Source organism: Neophocaena asiaeorientalis, unplaced genomic scaffold (assembly GCF_003031525.2).
Source record: "Neophocaena asiaeorientalis asiaeorientalis breed wild unplaced genomic scaffold, Neophocaena_asiaeorientalis_V1.1 scaffold136, whole genome shotgun sequence".
Classification (NCBI taxonomy): Eukaryota; Metazoa; Chordata; class Mammalia; order Artiodactyla; family Phocoenidae; genus Neophocaena; species Neophocaena asiaeorientalis.
This window is the reverse complement of record NW_020185333.1, coordinates 1,497,039-1,517,457: the sequence shown is the minus strand read 5'-3', so window position 1 is coordinate 1,517,457 and position 20,419 is coordinate 1,497,039. Positions and strand designations below refer to the sequence as shown.

General features: G+C 39.3%; 1 protein-coding gene across 3 annotated transcripts in view; it reads left to right on the top strand.

Annotated features, from left to right (window-relative positions):
- ATP6V1A (ATPase H+ transporting V1 subunit A) overlaps positions 1-3,483 on the top strand; it is a 55,557-nt gene extending 52,074 nt beyond the window's left edge. For 2 of the 3 annotated variants that reach the window (XM_024735318.1, XM_024735319.1), the window contains exon 15: positions 1,278-3,483. In XM_024735318.1, coding sequence (XP_024591086.1) covers positions 1,278-1,370 — 93 coding nt within the window. In that variant the 3' untranslated portion in view covers positions 1,371-3,483. The remainder of the gene's footprint in view (positions 1-1,277) is intronic. The other variant, XR_003001863.1, reaches the window with a different exon arrangement.
- The last annotated feature ends 16,936 nt before the right edge of the window (positions 3,484-20,419 follow it).

The following is a 20,419-nucleotide window of genomic DNA, read 5'->3' as shown; positions in this document are numbered from 1 at the left end:
TTGAGTTGTATTTAATTATTTCTAAGTCATGACATCCGAGTATATTTACTAATCTCCTACTGAGAAATTAAGAGTGATTCTCTGAATGTGTATGTTATGTATATAGTGTTTGCATTATAGATTGGAAGTAAATTTGTATAGACACTCACTGTATCAAGGATTTTAAAATATTCACACCCTTTGAGTCCTGTCTTTCCATTTCAAAACATATAACCCAAGGAAATAATTAGAGATTTTGATATGGATGTATGTAAAAGATTGTATATTAAACTTTTAAATGTCATCCAAAAGTGAACGGAGCCATTGTGGCATGTACATTACAGCAAAAATATTATAAAGGCATTAACATCTTTTTTTCAAAGAATATCCAAAGACACAGGGAAACGCTTATGGTATAATTAGTGAAAAAAGTTGGTTGCAAAGAAATTCCATATGTAATTTGATCCAAATTTTATTTTTTAAAATTATACATTCATAGGAAGATGATAAAAAAATATATGCAATAATATAATAGTGATGACTTCTGGTAGTATAACTAAAGGTGCTGTCTTTTTTCTGTTTACAGGTATATTGTATCAAATTAACATTTCAGTTGTTCTTTAATATCATTAAGTATTTTTCTATAGCACTATTTTGTGGCTGGAGAATAATATTTTCCTATTCTTAGGCATTTAGGAAATTTCCAGTTGTTGGTATGGACAACTTTGTTCATGTAGTTGGTTTTGTGTATTTTCCTAGTATATGTTCTCAGAAGTGGAATGATTGGGTCAGAGGGCTTAAACACTTTAAAGGTTTCTTTCATACATTTTACTCAATTAAGTTGCTTTCCATACAGATTTTAAATGGGGTGCATTTTGAGATTATTTTAGAAATTTTACTCCCCCCATCCCAAGGTGATACTACCAGACCTTGAATAGTAAATTCTGTTTTGATTAAATTCCAACTATCATATACACAGAGAGGAATGCATCTAATACACATTGCTGCATAATTCCCTAATATTTTGCATATCGTTGAGGGTAAATCCATTGGTTGTTGAATACAGTTAGCAAGCAAGACACAAAACGGAAATTTTGTCTTCTGTTTGGTTGGACGACTACTTTATACATTTCTACCCTTAAAGGAGAAAAGAAAAATAAGGTTAATTCTGCCTCCTGCCTGTGTTTTACCAGTGTACCTCAGCCTAGTACTCAAATATAGTAAATATAAATAACTCACTATGTGTTCTGAAAATTATTTTCCAAAGGTAAATTGAATTCTGTCATGTCTTCTTTCAGGATCCAGTGAAAGATGGTGAGGCAAAGATCAAGGCCGACTATGCACAACTTCTTGAGGATATGCAGAATGCATTCCGTAGCCTTGAAGATTAGAACTGTGATTTCTTTCCTCCTTTTCCTCAGCAAGCTCTCATATGTGTATATTTTCCTAAATTTCTCATCTCAAACCCTTTGCTTCTTTATCGTGCAGCTTTGAGACTAGTGCCTATGTGTGTTATCATTTGTTTCCCTGTTTATTTGGTAGGTCTTATATAAAACAAACATTCCTTTGTTCCAGTGTTTGAAGGGCCTCCCTGATCCTTTCTCCAAAGTGGTGAATGTAGTAAATAGGATATACAATGGCTACACTACTGTAAACGTGTATGTAGGGTGACGTCTCTCCTTGTCCTAGGTTTGCCCTTTCCTCATCGCCATTAAATTGTAAACAGGACTACCGCGTGTACTCTCTTTGCAATGGATCTGGAATGGAAGGCCAGACTTCTGCACATTTTGTCAGGTTCATTGTGAAATGGCTCAACATCTGTGTGGTAAAGTTGTTTGCAGCTTAGCATTTTGCTAAGTAACCTGCTTTGTAGGAAATAATTACTTTTTTAAAACGTGAATAATTAATGTTTCTATTATGTGTTGCTTCCCCCAGTATAAATCAAGAATATTTGTGGGAAACTGTTGAGAACTGTACTGTTTTTAAAGCAGGCATTTGTGGGACTCAGCACAATAGATGAATCAGTGCCCTCTAAAAAAGTGAAAAAGGAGCCAGGTGATCAAACTTAGATTAACATCATCTTGTTAAAGCCTATTTTACTTCACTAGGAAAAATTCGGTATCAAGGACTAGTATACTACATTGCTAGCAAATTCTTTTTAAAATTACGTTTAAAACAATCACCGAGAACTTGATCCACATCACACCCTCTTTTTTTTCCTCAAACATCGTAGAACCCTAAGCTTCTAAGAATCATGTGGCAATGTGATAGGCAGTAAAATGCCACAGAGAAGATATTTAGTAGTGGTTAAAGGCTGTTTGCACCTTTAAGGACCAGCTGGGCTTTAGTGATTCTTGGGGCCAGAGTGGCACTATGTTTTTACAAGATAATGACATGTTTCACATGTTCGTTTGTTTGCTAATTGAATTTTTGAACAACCAGCTTCCTGATTGTAAAAAATATTATTCTTTCACATGGTTTTTGATTCACTGGCTCAAAAGATTTCTCAGAATACCTGTAGCTGTAGCAGCATAACAGTTTCCATTCTGTTTCATAGGGATGAAGTTAATTCATATATCTGCTGATAACAGAATCTGGGTCATGTGAAAAAAAGATCATTTCTTCCTATCTTTTAAGTATATGTTTTAAAATAAAAGTTTCTGTGTTTGTATGATAAGGCACATTAGGTAATGTATTTCTTTTGGTCTGTTAAGGAAAGATGCAGTTAGAGAATTCAGCTATGTTTGTTTAAATCCTTGCAGATTACATGTTCTTACAGTGGCCTGCTGTTCAGAATAAGTATTCTGCCATGTATCTTTTTTTAACCTTTCAGAACATTGGAAGATAAAAATTGTGCAGTGATTTGTTGAGACGTGGATGTAATGGTGCTGCTGAATCAGTTTGCTTTCCAATGTGGCCTCCTACCCAGAGGCCCTAAGACCAGTGGAAATTAAAAGAATTTCAAAAACTTTCAATTCCTACCTTAAACCTACCAGCAAACTAGGATTGTGTTAGTAATGAATGATATGACGAAGTAAGTTTGACCAAGTTTCTCTTGTGTTTTTCTGAATTTGCAATGTACATTCTTACTCCTTTTTAAGAATGTTGATGTATGGGTGTGAACATGCTAGAGAAGCTTTGTTCAGAGCCTCACTGTAAGTGTCCCTTCACCCATATGTTGTAGCATTTCACATTGGTCACTGATCATGTTTCTTTAGTAAGAATGTGTTAAAGTTAACAACAGTCTTTTAAAAAGATGATGCAGTTCTATATTTATTGTGCTGTGCCTGATCCTGAGTGGAGCCAGTTAACAAGTTTCATATGTATTTTTCCAGTGTTAAATCTCACACATTGTACCCTTTGGAAACTTCCTTCCATCCTGACGAACGAATAGAAGAGGTCGTATATATTGCCTCCTTATCCTTGAGGTTTCACTATCTTTACGTTAAAAGTTGTGTATAATTGTTAAAATCTATGAAAGAATAAAAAGTGGATTTAAATTAACATTTTTCCTTTTTTTTTTTTTGTGGGTGTGGCAAGATCTGCTAAAAAAAGTGCCACCTTATTGTATTTCGGCTTGTTTTCAGTATGAACTTTAAAGTTTTTTACTTCCCTCTTTATAGATTGTTACTTAAGATCATGAAATTGAATTGGCGCCCTCACTATAGACTGCAAAAAGTCCTATAATCATGTACCACTGTGATTTGGAAATATAGTACATGGAATCCCATAGCATTCTGAATATTACTTTAAATTGAAACAATGAATGGTTTCTAAAAGTAGACTTACAAATGAAAGGAAATCAGTGTACTTATCTCTACTTTTGGCAAATGAACTAAAGCTTTGTAATTCGTAATTCTGCAAGCCAAATTATTTAAGATCCAATGTAGCAACATGGTTTTTATTTCCTTAAGTGTATTTTTAACAATTTCTAAAGGAGTAAGAAGCAGTGTGAAATGAAAAACTCTACCAACTTTATGTAGAGAAATACTTAAAAATTCATGAGAAAGCTTATTCATTATAGAATGGGTGATTTTTATTCTTTTTTGGTAATCCAGTATTTTCAGGTTATTAGTTTTAATGTATTGCCACAATGTAACAGTATGAAGAAGGGAACCAATTTTCCCAGGTGAGGTGTGATAAAATGCCTCTGAAGTTGTTCTAAGGGCTCCCTTTTAGTTCGAGTTCCCCCAGAAGTTGACACTGAGACATGTATTTGCGTGCAGACAGTTTATTTGGGATGAGATCCTAGGAAAGCACCAGTAGGGGAATAGAGAATTAAGACAGAATTGAAGGAAGCCAATACGTGTTCTTATCAAGCAAGTCAACATTTTGGAGCACCATCCTGCTGGGGAGTTGTGGGAACAACTGAAAAATATGCACCTCGTTATATTCCACCTGGGGTGCAAAGGAACTAGCGTCCTTTCAGCATCATTGATTGACAGCCACCTGCTGTCAGTCATCCACTGAAGGCGGTTCCCACAAAGACAGGGAGAGTCAGTGCCCAGCACATGAGTATAAGTAGATCGGGCTCTGGTGGCCACAGGAAACCCTCTGCCAAGAGATTTAGGTGCCGGCAGTTGGGAGGTCAGCTGGTGGGCACTGAAATGGTACTCATGGCTGAAGAGATTTGGATGGGGAACTCATAGCATCTGCTTCAGGCCTCTTAGGACACAGGAAAAAAGATTGTTCAATCAATAACTGAAAAGCCATTGTTCTGCAACATAAAGAAGCACCCTGTAAAAGGATCGGGACACTCCTTGAAAAGAGTTTTTAAAAGAGCATCTCTTCAAAGAGAAAAGATGTCTTTTAAAGAGCAGATAGTACACACACCAATTATGATTATAAATAGGCAGATGTGGGGTTTAATGCTCCTGAAAGTAAAGCAGTTTCTTGGATTAGTGGGGATTTTGATCATATATTCCAACCCCCTCATAATACAGAAGAGAAGTGGAAGTTTAACTGATTTGCCCAGTGTCACACAGCCACTTAATATCAGAATTCAGACCTCCTGATTTCTGGTGTCTCTTTGTACTCAATCATACTGTATATCTTTTCCTTATTACGTACTTTTCATTCAGAACCAAGAAGTTGGGTTTATAAATGTGAGACAGATAAAGTAATCAGAAGAAAAGTAGGGAGAAATGACTGGCTAGCCAAGGTGCTTGTGGACATTGTCATGACTCAAGTCATTTTTAGAAGGAAAACGTGTTTGAGAAGCTGTTGAGTTTGAGCCAGAGTTTAGGAAGGTGAATCTAGAAATAGCCATTTTTACCAAAATTATATAACAGAAGTCTTTAAAGTGGGGAGGAGTAAAAGCATAAACAATTATAAATACCTTATTGAGGATTTATATCCAGAATATATGAAGAACTCCAAGTCAAAAAAAAAAAGATAAATGATGACATAAATGGATGAAAGACTTGAATAGGCACCTCACAAAATCGTTGAATAATGATGGTCAGCTTCTAGTCATCAGGGAAATGTGAATTAAAATTACCACGAGATACAATTTTATATACACTAGAATGACTAAAATGGAAAGGACAGAGAATACCAAGTGTTGATACAGATGTGGACCAACCAGAACTCATACATTTTTGGTGGGAGCATAAATTTCTACAGCCACTTTGGAGAACTACTTTGGGTGGTATCTACAAAGTTGAGTTAGTAATACCTAATACACAATAGAAATGCATACATACATGTTCACAACCAGAAGATATGACCCAAAACGTTTATAGCAGCACTATTTGTAATAGCCCCAAACTGGAAAGTACCTAAATGGTAGTATGGAAGAATGGATAAGTGGGTTGTGGTATATTCACACAATGAAATACTATATAGACGTGAGAGTTAATGCAACAACATGAATGAACCTCACTAATAACGTTTAAAGAAGCTAAACAAAAGAAAGTATACTGTATGATTCCATTTATATAGAATTCAAAAGCATAAAACTAATATATGGTGTTTGAAGTCAGGATAGCAGTTACACATGTGGGGAAGGGAGTGTCATCAAGAGGGTGGAATATGGGGGCCTTCTAGGGTGTTGGTAATGTTTTGATTCTTGTGGATCCTGCCATACATGTGTGTGTTCATTTTGTAAAAATTCACACACATGATTCAAGCACTTTCCTGTATGTATATCATACTTAAATAATGTTTACCAAAAACATTACACTTAAGGGATTTCTATTTAAAGTAGTTTCACACTAAGAGATGTATAGTGGTGGTTTTAAAGTGCTTTTGAATTTTACCTAGTAAAATGATCACATTTTTGTTTGTTTGATTTTTAAATGTGCTCTTTTCTAGCAGTGGTGATAGATTTGAATTTTTCAATCCAGGAGCTCTCAGTTCTGTTTGCAACAAGTAACTTACTTTGCCAGACAGCTGACCAGGATTTGGGGAAAGTACATTCTTGGAACAGAATGAAGCTAACCAGACCACACAGTCATAGAATGCAGACACTGTTGGCTTGTTAACAGTGCTATAGCTGGTTGCATGCAAATACGTATTCAGGTGTCCCTGAATACACATCACAGCCCTTAAAGCAGCAGTGGATGACTGTTAAAACCAGCTTTGATGTTTTAAATATAGATGTCTTAATGAGCTGTTTCTCAAACTTGTCTGACTATAGGAAATATGGGACTGTGTTAATGATACAGATTCCTAGGCCCTGCACCAAGCCAACTGAATTGGAATCCATTCTAGGGAAAAGGGATAAGAGTCAATTTAACAAATAACCCACATAATTCTTACTATGGGGCAAGTTTTAGGACATAAGTATCTTTATTCAACGCTTAGATATAAAAGGTAACACAGGGGACTTAAATAAGTATTCTCTGAATACTAACAGTTTTACCACAATCTATCTCAGTATTTTAAGATTTTGCTGAACCATTTATCCTTTAAGACATCCCCTGTTATTGGTCTTAAACAGTGCTCTACTGATTCATGTGTATTCTGACTAATTTAGATCCAGAATTGTCTGGCGGTAAGAATTTGAGCAATAGTAATTGTTATACCTATGGATTTCAAACAGGATTCTGTTACAGTGGTTTCAGGTATTTACTGAATGAACTAGCAATTTCTCTTATGCTCATTTCTTTGTATGCAGGAGATTTCAGAAAGGAATCAAAATTCTGTGATATATTTGAATTTTTTCATACACAGGCTTAATTTGTAAATAAAATGATAGAAGAATATAATTTAGTCTCATTTTTAAACAGCATTTGTCCTGGGATTTAAAATTCCTTGTTCTTTAATCCATTACAATAATTTTTTAGTTTGATTTTCAACCATCATCTGAACAGCTCTTATACTTTTATAACTTCCAAGTAGTATATCTAACATTTACTAGATGACTTAAAATTGCACTGAGTTTTAGACACCTTGTATAAAAGCCACGTTACTTTCAATCACATAAAATCATATTCATGGCCTTTATTTTTATTTATTTATTTATATCTGAGTAGGGTCTTCGTTGCTATGCACGGGCTTTCTGTAGTTGAGGCGAGTGGGAGCTACTCTTTGTTGCAGCGCACGGGCTTCTCATTGCGGTGGCTTCTCTTGTTGTGGAGCATGGGCTCTAGGTGCACGGGGCTTCAGTAGCTGTGGCTTGCGGGCTCTAGAGTACAGGCTCAGTAGTTGTGGTGCACGGGCTTAGTTGCTCCAGCATGTGAGATCTTCCTGGACCAGGGCTCGAACCAGTGTCCCCTGCACTGGCAGGCGTATTCTTAACCACTGCGCCACCAGGGAAATCCATGGCCTTTATTTTTAAATTGCATGCTTTATTTCAAAGTCTTTATAAAGACCTTTTGACACTTGTCCTAAAAATATGATTTAGGACAGTCTCAAGCATGGTATTGTAGGTTGGGTTCTTTGGAAACATGCTGAGATAGAGATGGAGGTACAAGTTGCTTATTTGGAATCAACACGAGAAAGGAAAGGGGTGAAGTGGGATTGGGCAGAGAGGAAATCAAAATACAAAGCAGGTTTGGCAAAGCCTTAGCCACTCCAGTGGGGAAGCTGTGGAAGAAATATTGCAGATCAGAGTTGACATGCATCAGACTCAGACGGCCAGCACTTAGTACCCCAGTGCCTCTCTCTCTCTCCCTCTCTCTCCCTCTCTCTCTCTCTCTCTCTCTCTCTGTCTCTCTCCCCCCAACCTCATGGAATCCCGGTTCAGGCTGCCCTGTGAGGATGTGACCTCAGGTGAGGTGGCATCTGCAGATCTAGCCTAGAAGGAGCTGACAGCTGGCAGCTGTCTGCTGACAACGACCACACTCCTGGCAGCTGACCAACAAGTCTTTCCTTGACGGGGGATTGCACAGCACAATTCTGTGTCCGTGAGGTAGTTTTGGGGTAGAGACAGATGTATAGTGTACATTTTAATGTACAGAGGCAAAAATATACATTTTTGCCTCTGTACATTAAATTGTACTTCATGGGCTTCCCTGGTGGCACAGTGGTTGAGAGTCCGCCTGCCGATGCAGGGGACACGGGTTCATGCCCCGGTCCGGGAAGATCCCACATGCCGCGGAACGGCTAGGCCCGTGAGCCATGGCCGCTGAGCCTGCGCGTCTGGAGCCTGTGCTCCACAACCGGAGAGGCCACAACAGTGAGAGGCCCGCGTACTGCAAAAAAAAAAAAATTAAAAAAATAAAATGTACTTCATATCCAAGGTTTCAAGGATTTGCTTAGGGAGGAGGCCAAACTAGTAAAAAACAATTTTGAGCTATTTCTAAAGAAAAATATTAAGTACAGAAAAGTGCAGGCAATAAGAAGATATGGCCAGATCATGAAGGCAGTCTTCAAACCAGAAATTTTAACAACCCCTACAAGTGAAAAGCCGGACTCTTTTAGTGCTTGTTAAAATGTCAGTGCTTACTGAATACTTCTGAAAGGACCAGTGTTGGCCTGATTCCATACAGAAATTCATCATCAAATGTAAAACTCTTCAGGAATTGACTAATTCAAAAATAATAAAACATATTTCTTCACATTTGAATCATGTGACTTACCTAATCAAATAGTTAAACATTAAATAGAATGAACCGACAGGAACCATTTCAAATATATTTCTTTCTTGTAGCAGCACCTCTTGGTATTACTTAGATTAAACTACTGCCAGGTAAGCAGTAGTTCTGTGATAAACATAATTAAATAAATCTCTGGTATTTATAGATTTGCTCAAGTAAGAAATAACACAATGCACCTCTGCAGCTGCTTTGTGACTTTGAGGTGTCTTTTTGGGCTTCCCAAAGGGAATTTTGCATGTGCCACACTGCCTGTATTTTAACCCAAATTCAGTGACTAGCTTATTTGAACCCTCCATTAATTAGATTCTAACTTAGTTAACAATTCTTTGCCCATAAAGAAAGGGCCTATGTCATAGCAAGAGTCACCTATACGTTGTCCTCAAAATGTATGTTCATGAGAAAATTAAATTAATCCCTAGAAACTCTGTAAACAGAAACACAGGCTATTGAGTCTGTATATTGAGCAGAAGGGGAAACATGCACCTTGATTTTACGGGAAATTGTGTTGAAGTATAAGCAATATCCATTTAAATGTTATAAAGTGAAGATTTTAAAATTATACATCATTAAAATAACTTACTTCATAAACATAACAGAAGCCAAAAGGATAGGCTTGCTCTTTTGGAAAAGAATTCCTGAAGTACAGCTACATAATATGTTAAACTAAATGTAAGTGTAATTTCTTTCTAAGCTTTGAAGCATAAGCAGTTCTCATTACTGTTCCCATCATCCCCTGAGAAATTTGTTCCAACAATTATCTCATACTTAAAATATCATCAGTTGGGACATCCCTGGTGGCACAGTGGTTAAGAATCCGCCTGCCAATGCAGGGGACATGGGTTCGAGCCCTGGTCTGGGAAGATCACACATGCCGCGGAGCAACTAAGCCTGCACGCCACAACTACTGAGCCTGTGTTCTAGAGTCAGCGAGCCGTAACTACTGAGCCCACGTGCCACAACTACTGAAGCACACACACCTAGAGCCTGTGCTCTGCAATAAGAGAAGCCACTGCAATGAGAACCCCGCACACCACAACGAAGAGTAGCCCCCGCCCGCCGCAACTAGAGAAAGCCTGCGCACAGCAACAAAGACTCGATGCAGCCAAAAATAAATAAATAAAATGTAAAAATATATATATATCATCAGTTGCTCCTGTTCCAGTAGTCTGTTTCCCCTTTATCTAGTAGCAGGGATAAAATATCATGGTCAGTAAGAGCATAAGTTCTTAAATTAGACGGTCCAATTTCAAATCCCAATTCTGTTACTTACTAGCTGTATGACCTTGGGCAGTCAAGTTAGCCTCTGTTTTCCCATCTGTAAAATAGATATGATAAAAATATCTACCTGTTTTAGTTAGGGTTAGGTTCAGCTTGAGTGACAGAAATCCAAAACAAAGTGGGTAAAATAAGGTTAAAGTTTATTTCTTTCACGTAAGTGTAAGCATTCCAGTACTTTACTCAGTACTTCAGGTACTCAGATTTGTTCTTCATCCTCAATATATGTCTTTCATCCAACACAGCTCCAGCTCCTGCCATTTAGGCCTACATAACATATCCCAACCATCAGAAACAAGAAGAATATGTCCTTCCCTTTTTTTTTTTGGCGGTATGCGGGCCTCTCACCGTTGTGGCCTCTCCCGTTGCGGAGCACAGGCTCCGGTCGCGCAGGCTCAGTGGCCATGGCTTACGGGCCCAGCCGCTCCGTGGCATGTGGGATCTTCCCGGACCGGGGCACGAACCCGTGTCCCCTGCATCGGCAGGCGGACTCTCAACCACTGCACCACCAGGGAAGCCCCTGTCCTTCCCTTTTAGAACATTTCTATTAACATAAAATTGGCCAGTTATTAGTTACAAGGCCACACCTATCTGCAAAGAAATTGGGAGATATATAGTCTTTATTCCACGTAGCCGTGAGCCAAGACAAAGATCAGGGTTTCTCAGTGACGGTAGCATCATCCTTAAGGGAGTTCCGGAAATTTGTGAAGGTCTTTAAAATTTGTCACAATGAATGTATGTGTTTGAGTGTGTGTGTGTGTGTGTTTGTGTGTGTGTGTGTTAAAACTGATGGTGGATTTAGATGTTGTCAGCCAATCCATCTACCTTAACATCCTCATATTTCACCCAGTGGTGAAATAGCAACCATTGATGATCATTGTCTTGATTAGGGCTGCCCAATAGAACTTTTAAGTTGATGGAAGTATTCTACATCTGTGCTGTTAATACGGTAGCCACTAGAGTCAATAGAGCACTTGAAGTGTGGTAGTGTGACTAGAACTGAATTTTAATTTTAATTGATTTAAATTTAGCAAATTGTGGGTATGCTTACTGTACTGGAGAGCACAAGTCTAGATCCATTATTTCATACTTGTGATATCCAATTTCATCATTTCTTCTATATTTATTAGCTTGGAATTTTCTATATAAAAAGGACTTACAGGATGGTTTTAAACTAAATTCACATTGAAATTTATTTGGACCACCTAGGTACTGTGAATATGGTCTGCAAAGCAGCGTAATGGTTGGTCTATAATAACAAAATTTCAAGTATGCGTTCCCCAACTCACCTTCTAATCTCTTACTGGTGAGAACATGGGATGGGCTTTCTTCAAGTTCATGCCCAGCTTTATGAGAAGGTGGTTTCCCATTAGACTCTCCACATTGGGACTTTATCTCCTGTCATTCTCTTCACCAGGCCTTGTAAACTAAAACTTAGTGCTTGGCCAGATTCAAAGCAAAAGCGGCTTCATTACTTCACTCGTGTTTCTGGGTTCCTTAGATACTGGCCTGATAATTCTTACTATCTTGTCATCTCTCTGATAATTTACAGAAGGTTTTCAAAAAAATATTTTATAAAGCATTTGTAGTTACTCTTAGTGGGAAGGTTGGTCCAAGTAAGTGGCCCACCCTATTACCAGAACTACAATTAGAACTCTACCATGTGTTCTTTAAACCTGACAACAATTCTAAGAAGGGGTTCCTATTCCTCTTTTTTCCAGATAAAGAAGCAGATGAGGCACATAGAAGGAACTTACACACGATCATACAGCTAGTGAATATTAGAGCCAGAATTTAAATTCACTTCTATTTTGGGAATTCCTTGGCCGTCCAGGGGTTAGGACTTGGTGCTCTCACTGCCAAAGGCCTAGGTTCAATACCTGGTCGGGGATCCCACAAGCTGCAAGGTGCAACAACAACAACAACAAAAAATCCACTTCTATTTTGCTCAAAGCTTTTTCCCTTATCGACCCAACAATATGCCTTACGCAGAGTGAAGACTTTTGGTAACTTTTCTGAAAAGTAATTTAACCTATTTATTTTGCCTTTTTAAAGTATTAGATAACAGTGGACCCAGATGCTGAATAAAAAGGTGTTTGAACATTAGAATCCTTATTTTTGTTTGTTTGTTTTTTTCTTTTTGGCGCTGGAACCCGGGATCAAATCCAGTTTTATTTTGAACAATTATATTAATGACAACTACCAAAAATGTTCTGGAGTTAGAATACGCAACTGAAGGAAATGGTGACAGCTTAGGAAAAAAGAGAAAAGAACACAAATAAAAATATTACCTGTAGTTGATCCCATTGGTGAACTCCCAGAGTCCATTTAGGCCAGTTCACTGCCTCCAACTGAGTGTTGACCGCTAAGATGCACAGAGCACACTTGTACTGAAACTTGCCCTCAACCAAAAGGAGCTGCCCCATGTGGCAATGCCTGGAAGGTTAAGCATTCTGTGCCTGTGCTCTCCCACCACCCCACGCCCGGTGGTCCCAAGCCAATACGAGGGTATCAAAGACCAATCCTCTTGCCTCAAGGTGAATGTCGTCATGTGTGCCTGTGACGACATTCATGCTCTCGAGCTCCCTGTGGGATCGGGATGAACTTCAGCTGCACCCACATGAGTGTCTACTTTGCCTCTCTTTTCCTGCTTCCCTTATAAGTTTCCCCTGAGCAGCACTCCCTCAGCAAGTCACTTGTACGGGAATCTCTTTCTCAGGTTCAATTTCTAGGGAATGGAACCAAACACATCACCTTCCATTTCCTCCCTTTGGACCATTTTCTCTTCCACAGAATTTCTCACTGAGTAGAAATAACTATCAGGATTTTTCCAGCCATGTTGAACATGGTCAGGCATCTTGTTCTGAGAAGTTTTCACCGAAAAAAGTCCTTCAAATTATAATCTTCATTTTGAAAGAATTGAGAATTCAAGTCCACATATTTTTCTTCTATGACCTTCTTCTTTTCTAGGATCTGAATCACATACAGATGCTGTTTCCCAGGGGCTGGACTTACTTTTAAATGTACCGTTGTGTGGTCCAAGGCAAGATATTCACTGATATCAGTATTCTGTTCTCTGTCCCCAACAAACATAGCTACACAAAAAATACTACATATTTTACAGTTTGTATATATTTAACATTGAGTTCTAATTACCGTGAGCACAATTTGTATTCTTATCTTTTGTAGGCAGAATTAACACTTATCCATGAATTGTTATAATTGAATGTTAAACTGCTAATGGTCTTACTAGAGATTTAAAAAAATAATACTCCTGTGGCCTGTTAGATTCAATAAAATAGATAATATAGTTTCTAAATATGTCTGATTTCCAGGAAGAGTGTTATATAAGGGAAAACATTGTCTCAACATGTTTGATGATCTCTGAATTTAATTACACTATCAATAGTCTATTAGAAAACATTTACTTATATCTTTGTAAAAGCAAAGCATTTCTACTTAAAGTAGCAATGCTAAAATTGTGAGGTTAAGTGATATCATTAAAGCAAAGGAATAGGAAAGGGGTGTGAGATGGCAGGTCAAATTTAGGTATGTTTATTTATTTAACACCATAGGTTACAGTGCTACATTAGATAATATAAGGCATCCCATTTCAGAAATTGGCTCAAGGTGGATTTAAATAATTCACGGTTTAATGAAATGAAACCTAGAAACCCAATACCTTTAGCAAATGACGTAGGAGCTCTCTCAGCTTGCTCTTCTCTCTTTTTATCCCAACACTACCTTCTGCTTCACATGTACCCTTAGATTTTGCCAGTCTCTAAAGTTGTTCTGTCCAGTGGATCTTATGCTACTCTCCCAGATAACATTATTATCCCTTTCCCTTTCTCAATCCTCTTTTTCTCTTTTGGTTCTTTCCTACTAGGCTAAAAATACATTCAAGCCACTTGCATCTTACAAAAGTGATTCAAATCAAAACCAAAATCTTTCTGTCAAACCAACATTCAACAAGCAACATTTAAATAAAAAGGGAATTACTTTTGTTAGTTGTTTATTTTTTATTAACTTAAAAATACTATGAAATGTATCGTGCATACAGAAGAATATATAATATTTACATGGGCAATTTAAAGAATAGCATAAATATGTATGTACCCATTACTCAGATTAAGAAATAGAACATTAAAGGAATATAGAAACCCTGTGTTTCTCCTCAGTTGCATCTATCTTCCTCCCCCACAAAGATACACATCACTCTGAATTTTGTGTTAATCAGTCCCTTGTCTTATTTACAGATTTACCACTCACATATGTATTCCTTAGTTAGAAAAAAAAGAAAAAGAAGAAAAGCTGAGTAGCAAGCACCAAGCTTCCTGTGTAAAGGAAGGGTGACACTGCCAGTATCAGATAACAACTTCTAGGAGAAAATAAACCCAACAGAGTCATGGGTCATGATTTGGTCATGACACCAGTTGGGTTTCCTGAGCATTTATAAGAACCTCTTCTAGGAAGTCAGGGGGCAAGGGCTTTATGGAGCCCTGAGAGCATAGCGCTCATCATAGTTTAGGCCCCTGGACCAGATAACAGACATTTAGCAAAAATATGGTCAGAGAGAGTACACTGCTCTGTGTTTTGTTTTTTTTTTTTTCTTTTTGCGGTACGCGGACCTCTCACTGTTGTGGCCTCTCCCATTGCGGAGCACAGGCTCTGGACACGCAGGTTCAGCGGCCACGGCTCACGGGCCCAGCCGCTCTGCGGCACATGGGATCTTCCCGGACCGGGGTACGAACCCATGTCCCCTGCATCGGCAGGCGGACTCTCAACCACTGCGCCACCAGGGAAGCCCTGCTCTGTGTTTTCTGCTTCTAAACCTCCTCTGGCTACTTCCAGCTCTCAGGAGGAAGTCAAAGCAGAAACTTGTGTAGTGAAGCAGTAGAGCACGGAGGGAGAATAGGAGCTTCACAAACTAAGTACGGAAAAGAATCTGAGCAAGACCCCTGGGGGGATTTTATCCTCAACTAAAAGAAGGTAAATGGCAACAGGGATCTTGGAAATCAGCACTCAATTGGTTTGTCTCGAGTTGCACTGCCCCTGTCTAAACAGTTGTCTTCTATATCTTGTCTCCAGCTGTCATTCTGGGATCTTCCTTCAGCATCTTCTTGGGGGTTCCCTTCATTTCTCTCCTGGTTCCATTCCCTGTTCTTTGTATCCCACTTTTTGTCTCTACTGGTCTCTCAGTGAGCAGTTTCTCCAGTAGCTTCTTTCTCAGATAGGGTGGTAAATTTTTTGAGACACTGTAGACCTTAAAAACATATAGTTGCCTAGTAACCTGGAGGTGGTGAGATGAGCTAGGGTATGTAACTGCTTCTCAAACAACTTTGACCTTGTTCTCCTTATTTTAGCTGCTATTCTACTTCCTCTTCCCTTTTTTTTTTAAAAAACATCTTTATTAGGGTATAATTGCTTTACAATGGTGTGTTAGTTTCTGCTTTATAACAAAATGAATCAGCTATACCTATACATATGTTCCCATATGTCTTCCCTCTTGCGTCTCCCTCCCTCCCACTCTCCCCATCCTACCCCTCCAGGCTGTCACAAAGCACCGAGCTAATATCCCTGTGCCTTGCGGCTGCTTCCCCCCAGCTATCTACCTTACTACGTTTGTTAGTGTGTATATGTCCATGACACTCTCTCGCCCTGTCAAAACTCACCCTTCCCCCTCCCCATATCCTCAAGTCCGTTCTCCAGTAGGTCTGCGTCTTTATTCCTGTCTTACCCCTATGTTCTTCATGACATTTTTTTCCCTTAAATTCCATATATATGTGTTAGCATACGGTATTTGTCTTTTTCTTTCTGACTTACTTCACTCTGTATGACAGACTCTAGGTCTATCCATCTCATTACAAATAGCTCAATTTCATTTCTTTTTAAGGCTGAGTAATATTCCATTGTGTATATGTGCCACATCTTCTTTATCCATTCATCCGATGATGGGCGCTTAGGTTGCTTCCATGTCCTGGCTATTGTAAATAGAGCTGCAATGAACATTTTGGTACATGACTCTTTCCTCTTCCCTTTTTATTTATCACCAGTTCCACACATATTTTGGTGTTGCCAATTCCTATGCTTTTGCGGGATTCTGTGGTATAAATTGGGTTGGTCTCAGTTTTCCCCACTACCAGTTTAGGAGTTGGCTTTCTCAGTTTTATAAGTCAGTTACCACTTGTTCCCCTCTTTCTAGTGTGAATCACAGCTGACTATTGACTCCAATAGAATGTGGTATAGGCGACACTGTATAACTTCCAAGGCTAGGTCATAAAAAGCATTGTGGCTTTCACCTTGTTCTCCTGGATCAACAGGCTCTGAGGAAGGCCCCGCCAGGTAGCATCTTAGAAAGGCCCATGTGGAGAGAAACTAAGGCCCCAAACCAACAGCCTGCACCAAGTTGCCAGCCACTATGTGAGACACCTTGAAAGTGCTTCCTCTAGCCTTAGTCAGGCCTTTTGATGACTGGATCCCCACAGAATTACTGAGGGCAACCTCATGAGAGACAGTGAGCTAGAACTTCCAGGCCAAGCTGCTCCCAAATTCCTGATCCACAGAAATCATGAGAGATAATGATTATTGTTATTTTCAAGCCACTAAGGTTTTAGGCGATTTGTCATGCAGCTATACTAAACGGAACACCACTGGGCCCAGAGAAAAAGCGATTGCCTTTCCTTCTGCTGACTAGTACTTCCAGACTCTTCTCCTTCCCTCTTCCCTAAAACCCTAGCTCTCACTTTTGTGCCAGAAAAGTATGCCACGGACTACCTCTCTTCATTGCAGTCATCTACGAAGTCACAGTCCACATACTCTTTTTTTTTTTTTCTTTTTGCGGTACGCGGGCCTCTCACTGTTGTGGCCTCTCCCGTTGCGGAGCACAGGCTCCGGACGCGCAGGCTCAGCGGCCATGGATCACGGGCCCAGTTGCTCCGCAGCATGTGGGATCTTCCCGGACCGGGGCACGAACCCGTGTCCCCTGCATCGGCAGGTGGACTCCCAACCACTGCGCCACCAGGGAAGCCCCACATACTCTTTTTCACTGAAGATTTATTTCCTTGTTCATGGTCACTTTCCTCTGTGCTACTCTTTTTATACTTGGCGTCTTGGTTTGTTCAGGCTGCTATAACAAAATACCACAGACTGGGTAGCTTATAAACAACAGAAATTTACTTCTTCCAGTTCTGGAGGCTGGAAGTCCAGGATCAAGGTGCCAGTACAGTTGCGTTTTGGTGAGTGCCCTCTTCTTGATTTATGGCCGGCGCCTACTCTCTGTGTTCTTACTTGGTGGAAGGGCAAGGAATCTCTGTGGGGTCTCTTTTATAAGAACACTAACTCCAGTCACCTCACACCTGCCAGAATGGCTATCATCAAAAAGAACACAAATAACAATTGTTGGCGAGGATGTGGAGAAAAGGGAACCCTCCTACACTGTTGGTGGGGGTATAAATTGATGCAGCCACTGTGGAAAACAGTATGGAGGTTTATCAAAAAACTAAAAATAGAACTACCATATAACCCAGCAATTCCACTCCTGGGTATATATCTGGAAAAAACCAAAAACAGTAATTCGAAAAGTTACCTGCACCCCAATGTTCCTAGCAACATTATTTACAACAGCCAAGATATGGAAGCAACCTAAGTGTCTATCAACAGATGAATGGATAAAGAAGATGTGGTGTATATATACAGTGGAATACTACTCAGCCATAAAAAAGAATGAAATTTTGCCATTTGCAGCAGCATGGATGGACTTTTTCATCTTCCCAAACTGAAATTCTGTGCCTATTAAACAATAGGGGATCCATTCTGCCCTGTCCCCAGCCCCTGGAAACCACTGTTCTACTTTCTGTCTCTGAATCCGACTACTCTAAGTACCTCGTAAGTTGAACTAATTTTCTACTGTTTATCATGTGTGGCCATGGAAATCTCTGTTAGTTTAGTGGTCAGCTAGAGATTTGACAGAGATTTCCTTAAACTCCAGGAACAGAAAGAAAGAAAGAGAGAGAGAGAGACCGGGGCTGAGCGTCCGGACCCTGTGCTCCGCAGCGGGAGAGGCCACAGCGGTGAGAAGCCCGTGAACTGCAAAAAAAAAAAAACTCAGCTAGGCAATTTACAACTCTGCCCTAGCTTTCCTTTTCTGAAGAGGGTGAAAGTCAGCCAGAGGTGAGAGCTTAGGGCCTTAGGTCTTCATGATCTAAGCTCTGGACATGTGTGTGACTTTCTGGATTCCCTGGAATTTGTGGGAGCTTTTCAAAGCCCTTATTCTCTAGCCTTTCCTCTCAAACTTCTCAGATTGTCTATTGTTTGCCTCAACTGTTTTCCCTTGTCCCAAATGGCAGGCAGTGGCTATTACAGTGTTTACCTTCAAATGTTTTCCGTAAATCCCACCCTTTTCCCCTCCTTTAGGTAGAGAATTCTGAGTTAGGTGAAATAAGGCAAATCCTTTAGCTGGTCCTTCCGGGAGCCACCAAGACAGGTCAAAGCCAACAACCACAATTCTTTAATAAGTTCTGTGCTACTCCTCTAATAGTGGGAACCAATCCTAGAAATGTGGGCTATTGTGAAGCAGGGGGTGGTAGCAGAGTAAATTAAAATGTCACAAAGCTCTCTTACTGAGACTCAGCTCTTTTTTCTTAGTTAAGCATTCCCCTGATTATTGTAAGCCTTTTTGTTGGATTCCTGAGTTCCGAATAGGTAGGTCCTGACAGTTTTTGCCAGCTTAATTGTTGCTTTTGTGAAGGTACAGACTTTCAGAATTCCCTACTCTGCCATTTTTGTTGATATTACTCCCTCTCACTTTTTTTTTTTAAATTGAAGTATAGTTGATTTACCATATTATATTAGTTTCAGGTGTATGACATAGAGATCGTCCTCTCATTCTTAAAAAAAAAATCAGCATAGAATTCCAATGGGTGGATGTACATAGTTTATTTAGCCAGGCCTTCATTGATGAACAATTTATTTTCAATTTTTGCTAATGCAAACAATTCTCCAGTGAGTAACTTTACGCATTATTTTGCATGTATGCAATTAAATCTATAGGAAAAAGCCCAGAAGTGGAATTGCTGCAAGAGTAGCTGCATTTTGTGATTTTTATTTTTTGTTAAATTTAAAAAAAAATTTTTAGGCCATGCCAGGCGGCATGCAGGATCTTAATTCCCCGACTAAAAATCCCCTGTGATTTTTATAGCTATTGCTAAAGTGCTATATTGCTTTACACTCCCACTATGAGAGTTCCTATATCTCTGACAGTCTTGTCAATAGAATGTGTTATCAAATTTCTGTACCTTTGTCAATCTAACAGGTGAAAATGATATTTCACGGTGGTTTTAATTTCTTTTATTCTGAGTGAAATTGAGCACCTTTTAATATTTTTTAAAGAGGCACTTGTATTTCATCTCTGTGAACTTTCTGACATATACTTTATCAATTTCTCACCTGATTGTGGTTTTTCCATTTCAGTTTCTAGGAGTTCTTTATTTACTAGTGTGACCTCTCTTTAAATACATGACAATGAATCTCATTTAAGCATTGGTGTTGCCCAGCAATCCTGTTTCCCTCATACGTCAGTCCATTTGTTTTCCTATGGTCCCAAGTAAGTATTTCATAATTTCTCCTTTCTCCTCAAACTTCCAACAACTTGTCCTCCATATTCACTTTCAGGCTTGGGTGTTATTTCACTGAGAAATATCAATGCCCTTCAGCCAAAGGCCACCAGGAGCACACCTATAGTGGAACAACACTCATTGCCATGAGGTTTAAAGCACATCACGGAGAACCTTGAGGATGTCTCAGTAAAAGTGTGTTGGAAAGGATTTACTATGGGATTTGGGTTTGTGTTGGGGGATTTTGTAGGGAGGATTCAAGAGGTGGGGATTTTCCCTGGATTATATGTTGTCAGAAAGCTGCAGCAATTCTATGATTGGGTATCTCCATACAGCTTACCTAGAAGATGGGAGGAACAAAGTGAAGCTAAAGCTGCCTGGGAAGGAAGCAGGTATCACTCATATCAGCCAGCTTAGGGGGGTATTTGCTCATTTTGGTGGTTTGAACCATGTCCATATTTTTGTGTCTGTTTAGACATGACTATGACCCTGTTTTTGTCTTGTTCTACC